The sequence below is a fragment of the Onychomys torridus genome, chromosome 19 (assembly GCF_903995425.1).
Source record: "Onychomys torridus chromosome 19, mOncTor1.1, whole genome shotgun sequence".
NCBI lineage: Eukaryota > Metazoa > Chordata > Mammalia > Rodentia > Cricetidae > Onychomys > Onychomys torridus.
The window spans coordinates 52,462,034-52,475,831 of NC_050461.1; the positions used below are offsets into that span (position 1 = coordinate 52,462,034).

The 13,798-nt window shown below is 43.3% G+C and overlaps 1 protein-coding gene across 1 annotated transcript in view; it reads right to left on the reverse strand.

Annotated features, from left to right (window-relative positions):
• The window catches only part of Tmem242 (transmembrane protein 242), a 30,595-nt gene extending 18,482 nt beyond the window's left edge, over positions 1–12,113 (reverse strand). Inside the window, exons 1-3 of the mRNA XM_036169339.1 lie at positions 11,810–12,113; positions 11,231–11,331; positions 5,121–5,258 (exon numbers count right to left, since the gene is read on the reverse strand). Coding sequence (XP_036025232.1) covers positions 5,121–5,258; positions 11,231–11,331; positions 11,810–11,894 — 324 coding nt within the window. The 5' untranslated portion in view covers positions 11,895–12,113. The remainder of the gene's footprint in view (positions 1–5,120; positions 5,259–11,230; positions 11,332–11,809) is intronic.
• Between the last annotated feature and the right edge of the window lie 1,685 nt (positions 12,114–13,798).

The following is a 13,798-nucleotide window of genomic DNA, read 5'->3' on the forward strand; positions in this document are numbered from 1 at the left end:
ATACCAGAGACAGCACAATTCAAGGCACTGGACGTGGCAGTGCAGTTGATTGTGATGTACCGGATTCTCCATTCTGCGTACAGAGGCCTGGGCTATTCTGCTCATCATCTACTGCGATTGTCATCTTAAGTGGTAGAAAAATGGCTTCCCCGAGTGGCGCGAGACACAGCTACCCAAGCTCACCACCGTCTCAGGCCAGCCTCCCGCCTTCACTCAAAACTGTCCTGCAGGGAACCTCTCACTGTTTTCTAGGAGCCCGGCACAGGGCTGTGCCCTTTGCTAGGGCAGTTCTGTGCGGCCAGCTCGGGGTAGCCCCACAAATGAGTTCTGGAGGAATAACAGAGATGAACAGACACTCTGGCCCTGTAAAACATGCCCTTGTACACAGATAGAAGGTTCAGTCTCCTGAGAGGATCTCTAAGAGCTGATGGAACAGATGAGTCCAGGGACCTCGGAAGTGGGAGAGAGGGTGCTGGCAATCTCTTTCCCTTAGGACCTTAAGATGCAGTGTCAGAGTCCACGTGTTTGCACAGTCAGTGATGCTAAGTAGAAAACATTTTTTTCTCCCTCAATATTCCTTAGGTAATAATCCTCTTATTGGCATCATAAAACAAAGTTGGTCATGTTCTAGAAACGAAAATAGCACAGTCTAGCCCATAAAGGCAAATCCTCAGGAGTATAATAACCTACTTTCTGTTGGTCTCTGAAAATTTAGATTGATTTCTTATGATGACTCTTATTTTTTCTTTTATTGAAAATACTTTTTCTCCTTATGTAATATATCCTGATTATGGTTTCCTCTCCCTCTACTCCTCCCAGTTCCTCCCCAGCTCCCTCCCATGAGCATCTACTCCCTTTCTGTCTCCCACTGGAAAACGAACAGGCTAAGGGGTACTAATAAAATAAACTGATAAAACAAAAGCTATTACCACACTGAAGGTGGACAAACAAGAGGAGGAAAAGAGCCCAGGGCGGCCTAAGAAACAGACCCACTCATTTGCACATGCTGGAACCGTAAACACTAAACTGGAAGTCACAATGCAAATGCAAAGGACTAGTAGGGTAAAAAGAGATAAGAAATACATATAAATAAAAACAAAGAATATTTTTAAAAAATGGGAAAGCCCTGACCTGACATTGAGACAAGGAACCTCCAAAGATGCCATGGACTTCCTTCTCCGTGGGCCATCTACTGCTGGGCATGCAGCCTACCCTTAAGAGTAGTGTGTTTCCCAGTGACTCCCTTGGAGGAAACTAAATTTTCATTTGCAAGTGGTGTCAACTGGAGGTTGCTTCTGAGTTAGGGATGGGGCATGTGTCCACTTCTTCTTCCAGTTCCAGGGCCCCCTGCAGGCCCTGTGCATGCTGCCCCAGCCTCTGCCAATCATGTTGATTCAGGGGGCCTTGTTCTCCTGGTGTCCCCCGTCCTTCTGGCTTTTACGCTCTTTCCACCTCCTCTTCCTCAGGGATCCCTGAGCTCTGAAGGGAGGGATTTGATGGAGACATCACATTTAGGGCTGAGTGTCCCAAGGTGTCTCACTCTCTGCATAGTATCTGACTGTGTTCCTATCTGCTGTAGGAGGAAGCTTCTCTGATGATGGCCAAGCACGGCACTGATCTATGAGTCTAACAGAATGTCATTTTATTGCTTTTTGCTTGTTTTATCTTTGGAACTACAGTATTTGGTTTTAGTCTGGGTCCCTGGACTCTCTAACATCAGGTTACTGGTCACCCGAACAGTGTCAGGTATGGTTTCATCTCATGCAGTGGGGCCTTATGTCAAGTCAGACATTGGTTGATGGAGCGGGCCTTATGTCAAGTCAGACATTGGTTGATGGAGCGGGCCTTATGTCAAGTCAGACATTGGTTGATGGAGCAGGCCTTATGTCAAGTCAGACATTGGCTGGTGACTCCCACAGCTTTGTGCCACCACTGCTCTAGCATATCTTGCAGGCAGGTCAGCAACGTAGATCAGATTTGTGCCTAGGTTGATGTTTACGTTTCTCCTTTGGCAGAGTGCAGAGCACTTTCCTGTACCAAAGATGCTAGCACGTAGGTGGGGGAAAGGCTCTATGTGGGTACGAGCTCAGCTTCTCCATGTTCAATGATGGTGTAGATGTTGTCTTCAGCAGTGGGGCCTTGCTGGGATACCTCTTCTGATCACAGAGACTTATTTCCCTACCTCAACTCTCCCACTGCTGGTACCTACAGCACTATGCACCAGGGACACCAGCTGTCAGCACCATGTGGCCAATGCAAAGCATCAATGGCCGTCACTTCCACAGGAGCACAAGTGTCCCCAAACAGACCCCATGCTGGTCAGGGAGGTCTCCTGAGCTCCTAGGCAGCTGTGCTTTGCTTTTGGTACAAAGTAATAAAAATAAAATCGTACATCTAGATCGGTGCATTTGGGTGGTTTGAGTGTAGACATCCTTCCTGTGCAGTTTTTTAATACTGACACCACAGTAATATTTCTAAGAATATTAGAAAACTATTTACCCACAGTCTATTATTTGTTCATATATTTCTGTCAACATTCTTCTGCACATTTTTCAGATAGCCACTCTCTTGTTATACACAGCTGTAAATCTTTTGTTCACTTACCCCTAAAGCCTAAGCATTTTGCTGCTTTAGTCAATACCTTAAGAAGTCCCTTCTGCTGGCTGGCGGTGGCGCATGCCTTTAATCCCAGCACTCGGGAGGCAGAGCCAGTGGGATCTCTGTGAGTTCGAGGCCAGCCTGGGCTACAGAATGAGATCCAGGACAGGCACCAAAACTACAGAGAACCCTGTCTTGAAACCCGCCCCTCCCCCAGCCCCCCAAAAAGAGGTCTCTTCTTCTATGGGAGAAAGGTCAGTCCTGTAAGAGACTGACATGATCTGGGAAAGTGTGCTGAGTTATCAAGAACCATGGGATCAGATCAATCAAATCTACCACTCCCTTCCCCTTCCCTACTTTATTTCCCACCCTAGCTAGTGGGGGTGAAATTGGAAACTTAAATATTCAGAGCTCAGTTCCAAGCTTGGGTCTGCTGGCAGGAAGCTATGTGATCATAGGCAAGTGACCCAACCTTACCAGTTCCCAATATTAGCACCTTCTAGTTGGCTATATCTAAATGTCTGGTCTAAAGACTCAGGTGGGAGAAAATAGAACAGGCACAACAACCATCAACAATCCTCCAGTCCCAGTTTTCTGACTTTTCTAAGGCGTTCCCGGTCTGCTGTGAGAAATGCTGAACAGGTAACGGCGTCTGCAGTGAAGGCTGGATGTGAGTGTGACCTGCCATGTCTCCCAAGGTACTGTGAGCCGAGAGTACAGTGCTCATCTTTAGCTAAATTAATGTGGAAAGTGCTCCACGTAGAAGGCTGCTGTGGCAAGTCCTATCCATTCAATCATTTCCATCACCAGATACACGTGATCAATCCCCAGTTATAAACAAAACAGACCACTAAACTTGCCTGCTCTTTCCCTCTTCCTTCTAGCTAGGATCACCAGATACACACAATCAATTCCCCAGTTATAAACAGAAACAGACCACTAAACTTGCCTGCCCTTTCCCTCTTCCTTCTAGCTAGGATCTCATCATTCACTTCACAGGAAAGCTCAAGGCTGGTCTAGACTTCGCTTCCAATTTCTCCCTTCTCTTTTCTTCTGATTCACTCCACTGAGGCTTTCCTCCCGTGTCCCTGATGATGACCACATGCTCAGCTAGCAGATACTCCGTGTCCCTCAGATATATCTTCATCAGCATGTCACACAGTGATTTCTCACTGAAATGTCTTCACTCATGTCCCCAGTCAGGCTTCCCCAGTCCATTCTGGCACTTCCTGCTCGTTCTCTCCCCTGTGAACGCTATCCCCAGGATCTGCCTCCTCAGGCCTTTCCTCTGACCCTCACTAGCCTCGTCCAGTTGGAATCATGGCTTTTAATTCTATCCATATATGGTGAGTCTCGATTCGTATCTCTACCCTCGAACCTCGTCTTGACTTCCAAACTCACCTACTGACTCTCCGTGTGCACAGTGGTTTGGATAAATGGCTCCCACAGGCTCCGAGGATTCAATGCATAGTCACCAGCGAGTAGAACTTTCCCGACAGGATTAGAAGGATTGGGAAGTGTGGCCTTGTTAGAGGAAGGATGCCACTGAGGGTGGGTTCTGAGGTTTCAAAAGCCTATGCCAGCCCCTCCCCGCTGCCCACAGATCGGGATGTAGCTCTCAGCTACTGCTCCAGCACCTGCCTGCATGCTGCCCTGCTCCCCACCATGTTGATATTGGACTAAGCCTCTGAACCTGTACGCCAGCCCCAGTGAAATGCTTTCCTTTATAAGGGTCGCCTTGGTCATGGTCTCTTCACAGTAATAGAACAGTGTCTAAGACAACACGCCTATCTGACAGACAGCTCAAGTTCACAAGTCCCACACTGAGCCCGATTCTACTGACAGCTATTCCAGTCACACTGTCCCCTTCCATTTTCCAGGTGCTCAAGCCAATGCTTGCAGAAATCCCTGGACTTCACATCCCGTCACACAACCCTCTGCCGACTTTGATCATGAGAAAGCTCTTTCCATCCACGTCACCGATGCCACCTACTGCAAACCACTGTCTGCTCCCATCTGCCTGCACAGCCTGGTCCACAGAGCTTCTCGTTGATCATTTAAGAAACAGGGAAGAAACCAGTCATTCCTAGGATGTAATTTTTAGTTCTGGGTGTCCATTTTATACACACACACACACACACACACACACACACACACACACTTAGCACTTGTCTCTGAAACATGTATATAACATGTTAATAATTTAAGTAATTAATTAAATGCTTTATTTCAAAGTATATGTAAGTATATGGATGTCAAACAATATAGAAAGTAGTTCCAAACCCATGACTTTATTAAACAGGTAACACCAATTTATACAGAATGAATATGAGCTCTGAGTTACTGGTTAATTATATTTGAAAAGCTTCAGTTACTAGTAACAGGAAGTTGCCAGTCATATTCTGTGTCGTTACTACAGAAGACAGAGACCAAATTATATGCAAATCTTAAAACCAGGAAATCTAGACAACACAAAGTCAACAGCCAAGTGCCAATCACCAATCACAAGGCTGGTTACTTACGCTGTGAACTCCTAAAGCTTTCCAGACTGCAAAGCTGATCACACCGACCCCACACCAGGCATAAAGAGAACCCCAGCCTAGGGCTCGCAGAGCAAGGGAAGATCCACTCTCTGGTAAGGCAGCTGTGGCCATAGTGCCCTGGAATGAACACAGAAAGCTTGGGTAAAACACTCAGTAAATATTCTGCAGGTGCTTGGAGCAGATCACAGTACTCTCTGTGTAAGCAACCTGACCTGGGAGGACAGCCCAGCCCAAGGTCACATGGCAGCTTTGCTACCTCTATAAGCATGTGGGCTCTCTGACTGATGGATATTTGAGTATGTGGGGCACTGTGGTCATTATCCTTCCAGAGCAACCTAGAACATTCCATCAAGATTCATTGGCCTTTTCATGAAAACAGCATTAGAATAATTAGCTAATTTGACGAGAGATAATGGATTTATTACACTGTCTTCCCCCTGGGAAGATTATTTCAATTTACTAAAGCTCTTTCATTTTTAGAGATGTCTTCTGTATATGGCTTAACATACTTCCTTGTGCAGGCTTTCTGATGCACATGTGCTATGTGATGCCGGTCTATTCCTAGCAGGAATGCCTGTCTAGACTGGTGGACTTACATGCTTGCTGACATTTGGTAGATACCTAGGACCAAAGCAGATTGTTGAGTCTGTCTTTAGTCCTTTTCCACACTGTGGCAGTTTCTGCAGACTCCACTGCACTGTGACTTTTAACTGCCCTCGATCCCCATTCAGAAGCAAGTGCATCAACCAATAGTATTCTGTTGGGATCAGTTCCTTTGCTTGGGCATCAGCTTTTTTTTTTTTTTAAGAAACAGATCAAATAGCCATTCCCCCCCGGAAAAAAACAGAAATTCTACACACACACACACACACACACACACACACACACACACACACCCTTCAAGGTCTACATAAACCCACATTTGTTTTACTAAATCAAATACAAAGATAAACATATGAAATAACTCAAAATTACACAGCAATATTTACAACAGAATCTCAGATTTTTAAGAAGAGCTATATCATGTTTGTGTAATATCAGTCACTTAGCTTGTGAGGTGAAAACATTAATTATTGTCTCCATACTTCCAAAAATGAAATTTAGTAGAAGCTTGATGTTGAAGACTGATCTATCACAAGTTTTTTCCTTCTGGGAAAAAATATCAAATGCCATTCATACTCTCTGTTCATAATGTTCTAGATAATGTTGGCTGACTTTTTGCAGAAAAGTTTTGACTCACCACAAAAAAAAAAAATGTTTTATAAGAACATTAAATATAGCCATGCACACAATCAGTGTGTCTTGTGTGCAGGCATATGTACATGTGTGTGCATTGTGTTCTGGCATGAGTGCATGTATGTGTACATACACATGTTTTAAAAGCTATATTTCCCTTCATTGCTGTATTTTTTTTTTTAATTAAAATTAAGGCTTCCGTATTTGGAAGTTGAACTGAACAAATTACAATGTAGTTATTGCACTCAGTATTTCCAAAATACAGCAGATAGCTTATTTTCTAAATGAAAAAAATCTGTGTTTATAATACCTCTATACTTGAGACCATGGATATTCTTCCTGGTATTTACCAGAACTCCCCGAGAAAGTGGATTATAAGAACTGACCTACCATTCACATGTGTAGGAAGCACCATTAGCAAATTGTCATTTGTCAAAGAGCAACTGTGTAAGGCTCGCATTTTTAGCTTATTTCAGTGTACTCCTGGGATTTGTTTTATGTTTTATGTTCACATGGGTTTGTAAGGAAATATTCAACATGGGGTAGATACGGCCCCATCCATGCAGTGGTACAGCACAAGCTTGAGGCTCTAAGTTTGGATCTCCGGCATCACATAAACAGCCAGGAACAGAATGTGGGCCTGTGAGAATCCCAGCACAGGGAAGGTAGAGAGACAGGATGATCCCTGGAGTTGCTGGCCACCAGTATCCAAATCCATGAGCTCCAGAATCAGGGAAAGAACATGTCTCAAAAAATAAGGTAGAGAGAGATTGAGGAAGACATCCAGTGTCTGCTTCTGGCCTCCACACATACTGCCCCTGCTATGTACATACATGAGCATTCTCATTCATTCATTCATTCATTCTCTCTCTCTCTCTCTCTCTCTCTCTCTCTCTCTCTCTCTCTCTCCCTCCCTCCCTCCCTCCCTCCCTCCCTAGCTACTTCCCTACATCCTAATCTGACAAATATTTTGATATAGCTACATCACTAAAGAAAATTTTGTAATGTGCAATATAATTTTAGTGCTTTTTATTTATCAGAAGTTAAAGCTATTTCAAAAAGATGCCTGAGAGCCTACTTTTGTGTCCTACTCATCTACTCATAAAAGGGTTTTAAAATAACTCAGTTATGTGATGAAGTTCTGCCATCACTTTAGGTAAGTAAACTCCATGTCTATATACACATCAATTCTGCGTTTTCAACAACTCTAACCAAATGGGCACATAACATGCACATATTTTTCACAGAGGGCATTTCATTTAGTCTCACAACCATGTTAAAAACAAAAACAAAACCCAGTGTGTAAAAAGCACAGGTTTAAAAAGGACTCTTGGAGGGATGGGGATAGCTTGTTGGCAGCATGCCTGCTTAGGATGCTAGCCCTGGGTTCCATTCATAGCACTTATCTTCTCACAGACACACGTGTCTGTCTGTCTGACCACTGGTTCCCCCTCGCCCCCTCTCTGTTATCTCTTTGTGCTGTGTGTGCATTACCAGATAAAAGCAACTTGAGGGAATAATTCTTTTACTTTTGTTTGCACTTTGCATTTCCCCCTTTCTCTTTATTTAAGAAATTACAAAGAAAAATACATGTTCTCTCAAGACTATTCTTTTTCAACTTTTGACTCCCTAGTGTAAGACTCGGCAATTAGGAAAAAAGGCACTAAGGGAATGATTATCTCTCTGAAGTAGAAAAAGTGTAGGCAGGCCCCAAATGAAAGGCTGGTCATTTCAAAGTTCTTTGGGGTTGCAATTTGAATCTGTTTCCAGGGTAGAGCACAGTTTATTTCAATAAGAGTATTGCTAAAAGTGGTACCATTTATTCCTTAGGGGGACAAAGAAGGAGAGTACCATGTTAGACAGATTGCTTAATTCATGCGTGCCCCAGCGTCCTGCTGTTTAGAGCGAACAGCATCCGGTGCCTCAGTGGGCTGTGTGTGTTAAATGAGTGAGGCCCTTGGAAGAGCGGCTAACACACAGCAAGCATTCAGATGTTAGGGATTAGTACCGTGAATGTGAGAGAAGATTTCCAGCTGGTGACTGCACTACACAGCCTAGTGACATTCTTGGATGGGTGCTCAGAATGAACTCAGTAACTGTATGCTGTCAGGCGACTGCTAAGTGGAGGTTTGCAAATTTCAATGTTTCTTTGTGTAGGGTAAGCCTAACATTTTAGCCACTCTGTGCAGTGTTTCCTTATACATGGGCCCCCTAGATGTTCAATTATGTGGGCCTTAATCAATAGTTAATATGTTAGAAATTAAAACAGAGCCAGGTGGTGGTGGCGCACGCCTTTAATCCCAGCACTCGGGAGGCAGAGGCAGGTGGATCTCTGTGAGTTCAAGGCCAGACTTGTCTACAGAACCAAGATTATAGAGAAACCCTGTCTCGAAAAACCAAAAAAAGAAAGAAAAACAGAAAGAAATCAAAACAGAAATTTATATATATATATAAATCTATTCATTTAAAAATGGCAAATCTATTATAAATTGCTATAAAATTAATTTTTATATTAAAATAACTATCTTCCCAAACCCAAAAGAAAAAGGGCACAGAGGATCGATGTTTTATGCTTTTGTTAATCTTTTAAATGTCCAGCTTAAAAAGTGGCTTTTCATATCTATAATCAATCTTTTATAAAGTGTTTTATTTTTCATCAATAGCTGAAATATATGAATAAAACTCTGGCCTCATACAGATGTGCAGTTAGAAAAAGAAGTATTTTATTAGCTTTGCTTCTTTGTACTATACCAGGTGTACTGAACATAAAAAGCCTTCTGAAAATTGGTTGCCATATGGAGTCTTATTAATGAAAATTTTTGCCATTTGTAACACTCAAATCCCTAGTCAACTTTGCACTTTGAATGGACACTATTCCATGCAGTGGCTATTCAGAAGGAACTACTAGTTTACTAAATGATACAGACCTTTCAACTGTTGATCTCATGTATTAAACAGTATTTTAAAATCATCACTGAAATCATAACATCTCATCAGCAAAGCTGTTAAGTATTGAGACGCTGTCAAGTTCATGATGGTAGTTACGAGTCTACGTGTTTTCACTTGAAAGCTTAATATCAGTGGCAACACAGATTGACAACTGTTCTGAAGAGTCAGGCTTACTTCGTGTGTTTAAGGAAATGTCTGCCCGATACCCTACTTCTGGGTAACCGACATCCTGCCAGCTGTTCCTTCACAAAGACATAACTCCAGGGGAAGACGTGCTGGTTCAGCTTGTAAGGAAGTTGCTTTTTCTACAGAAAGACATCATACTTCACTGTCAGGCAGATGTGCTTCAGGCACATTTCCCACCTCCTCATATGAAGCTTCAAAGTCAGGCATATCCAAGTCTCATATCGAATAAAGTTAATAATTTTAATGCTTCAACAATGACATTTACCTAATGCTGGTGCCTTCTAATTTTGTTTAAAACTACTGGTGAATTACAATGAAGGACTGCAAGGATGGTTTTATACCATTGCTGTTAGGATAACGCCAAAGTATGTAGCGTCCACTTTAGTACTCTGCTGTCCAATGCTCTGCACTGTCAGTGTATGTCTCTAAACATGGAGAGGAAAATAGTTGTCTCAAGGGCCATCAGGATTAAAACTGAGTTAGACCACAAATGGCATGTGTGATGATACAATCTCAGAACAAAACAAAGTACCAAGCTGTCAATATGTAGAAACAAGACAATCCCTAGCTCCCATCAGATTCTTAAATAGAGTCCTGACCCAAGGTTTAATATTATAACTGTGGTTTGGAAATCAAACAAAACTCACCGTTTAACAGCAATATCAGTTGGGTCTTAATGACATCTGCCACAAAATAAATTTCTTCTCTAAAAATATTGCATAATATAGGGAGGAAATGACCCCCAAGAGCCACAGAAATGATCTTTTCATAGCTCCACAAGCCTTTAGAGTACTTAAAGGGAATTGAAAGACATTTTAGAAACTGTCTCTTGTCATTACAGTATCCATAAAGCTTAAGTATGATTATTACAGATAAGTGGGAAGAGAATTGGTTTATGATTTTTCACATAATATTCTCCCATAGCACATATCAAACTAATTACATAGTTATTTGGGTGAATATCTAATTTTGTCTCTCACAGCAGACACTTAAGTTCATGGAGGAATAGACATGATATTGATTTTTGAACCCTTTCCACCTTAATAGCAGAGTGCCTGAAACATAAAAGATCCAGAGTAAACATTTGCTGAAGTGATGAAGTAATGAATAAATCAGCCATATGGATGGGAGGCGGAAAGAGAAAACATTATAAGCAACTACAGATAAATATCAAGAACATTTCCCACCAACCAGGAAAAGTAGGTACATGACATCAGACAGAAAATGTACACTCTTGGTAACAGAATAAGGATCTTCTGTGTCAAGTGGGTGATAGCTATTCATCCAATGCTTTCTGAGCACCTGTGTGCCAGGGACTTTATGGTGACTGAGGCTGAACGTCTGGTACTTGTGTTTAAAAAAAAAAAAGACACAATTTTCATTCATTTTAAAGAATGTTAACATTTTAACATCTATGAAATATACATACTTCTTGCAACCAGTACCAACAGTTTAAATGATATTGTTTTTCGTTCTAATCAAGATCTCTTGTTATCAATAATAAATTACTTAGTCATGTTGTGAGTACAAAAGGCAATGGATATGTTTCCAAAGTTTTGTTCTGTTAATTTTAAGAAAGCAAATGAAAAAACGTCAAGACCGACATCTAGTATACTTCTTAAATCCATGGGTTTTGTGGGTATATTTTTAAAAACAACGTGAAAGGTCCTTTGTTTAAAACAACGGTAACGCTATGAATGGATTTTGGAGTCACAAACCTTATTGAACCATTCAGGGCTTTTCTTTTTCGCTAATGACAATGTTGTAATAAATCCGGCTAGCATTCCCGCTGCTGCAGCAGAACCGAGGAAAATTCCACCTGCCAAGAATTGGGAGAAGGTATTAAAAACAAAGTTTAAACTAAAAATATCTGCACAAGTAATTCTCAGATACTTTTATAATTGCATTCAAAATTCAAAACATCAAGGCTAAGAGGCTCCTGAGAAAACCTGCGTGACCCAACGACCTCTGGTTCCTGGGGACACTCTGAAGCACCGTTCTCAGCAGCAGAGAACGGGTGTTTTCCCTTCCCCCGCCTTCCAGGAGAGCAGCGCGAAGTTGCTCCACAGGAAGAAGAGACAGTGGCAATCAGAAAAGGGCAGAGTGCAAAGAAAATCTATAGAGAAGATGGGTAAATACAGCATGTAGGACTGGAAACTAGATCTTCCCGCCCCTGTCCAAGGAGACTTCACCTGACGTATGGGCCCTACAGGCTGAGTTCAGGGTAAAGCCCCAAATAGGACTCTCAGGGAGAAATGAGTTCGAGAACATGCCATTCCAGAGCAGGGCAACCATACCTTTAATCAGGAAGAGCCGATCGTCTGGGGACGCTGGAGCCTCTAGTGGAGAAGGTTCCCCAGGCCCAGGGCCCGCAGTCTCCATGTTCAAAGTCTCCTCTACCGTGTCCGTTTCCAAAGAAGCCCGAGTGGAAACTCAACGGGGAGAGAAGACAGGTTCCGCAGCAGCCTTCCCTGTGCAACCCGAAGACGGGTCCGGTTCACCGCGGTAGCCCCTAATAAGTCTCTGTGTCCTCAGCCTGGAGCCGAGGGCGGCGTCCTACAAGCCGTCCTCCCTGAGAGGATCACTAGGCTTCTTCAGGGCAAAGATTTGTTGGACTTTAGTATTTTTGTCTACTTGAAAGAATACTCAGCTCCGACTCTAGGAGGCAGTGAGGGGTCGCAGATGGAGCCGGGAGCCCAGTTTGCGCCTGGCTTGGCTCCTGGAGATAAATTTATCGCGCATCCTTACTCTATATCCAAGGGTTTGGCCCACGCTAACATGCCACGATTCTAAAAGGCTCCCCGTTCCTTCCTGAGAAACTTCGGAATAGTTGTTACTTCAGATTTAAGTGACGTGCCCAGTCCTGGAAGAGAACCAGCCTGCCAGCTCCGAAGCACACGCCTTCCCGACTATCTCATTTGCCCGCCTGCAGTGGGCGCGCAGGGCTAGCTAACTGACGGACTGAATGGTACCAGCCCAGACTGCAGAGCACGGAGGTGTGCCCCCAAGGCTTGTTAACACGGCCTCCAAGGCTGCCCTGGGGGGTTGCTGGGAGCCTTAGCAGCCTGCAGGCAGGCCTGATGGTTGCAGTCTGGGAGGACGACGTGCCAATGGCAATGGATTGAGTAAATGACCATTGAGGGAAGGAGGCCAGTGGGAAGTAGCAAATGTTTCCAGCCTCTCAGGGGAAGACAAGAGACTCATGACATCATCTACGAAGCCAGCCCATTTGCCTCTATCTGTTTCTGATCACTCTAGGGAATGGGCTTCTGGAGGGTGGAGGTGGGGATCTATACTCATTTTATATTCCCCTGCTCTCAGCGTATTACCTGGTCATGTATAATAAATGTGCGTCAGAAGAATGAGTAAATGAATGTGTTGGGTTTTGCAGCGGTTAAATGTATCTATTAGCTCAAACCTGCATTCAGGCCCTAAAGCACTTCCCATCTGTGTGAAGTCGGTGTTGTACAGCTTCTTCTCGTTACCCCATTTCCCTCATTTATTAAATATGGAAACGATACCGCAAAGGATTTCTGTGAAAACTGGATGAAGGTGGGTGTGGGTATTGTACATTCCTCACAACCACTTGGAAAGCTGATACAAGTGGGTCGTAAGTTCAAATCTATCCTGGGTAATAAAACAAGAGCCACCCCCCCCCCCCTTTGAGGTGAGGATGTGTGGTGGAGTTAGCGTCTGGCATAGATAATAAATGTTCTAATTGCTGTCACCATTGATCCAGTAGTTTCTTTCACATTAACCTATGAAAAGTTACAGTTGCTCAATTTCTCCCACTGGATATTTTTATCTCTGAAAGTCTGTGGCAGCATGAGGATTCTGATGCTTGACTGGGTTGGGAACCACTGCTCTGTTTCTGTGTGGGTGGGGTCACATAGAATGTGTTTGGCTTTTGGGTTCCTTAGAAGCCCAGTTTCAGAGTCTGGGGTGGCTTGTTAAGAGCAGGCAAATGGGTGGGGGCTGGAGAGATGGCACAGAGGTTAAGAATGCTGTCTGTCCTTCCAGAGGTCCTGAGTTCAATTCCCAGCAATCACATGGTAGATCACAACCACCTATAATGAGATCTGATTCCCTCTTCTGGCATACAGCAAACTTAAAGAAAGAACAGTTTACATAATAAATAAAATAATTTTTAAAAAAAGAGCAGGTAAATGCTGTGCTAACTTGTTCAAACACGTGAGGACTTACACTTTTTCTTTCCTGTCATATAATAGTGGCCATGGCTGCTAGCATACCAGTGCTTCCTAGATGCCCTTGCTATATCCCTTTGT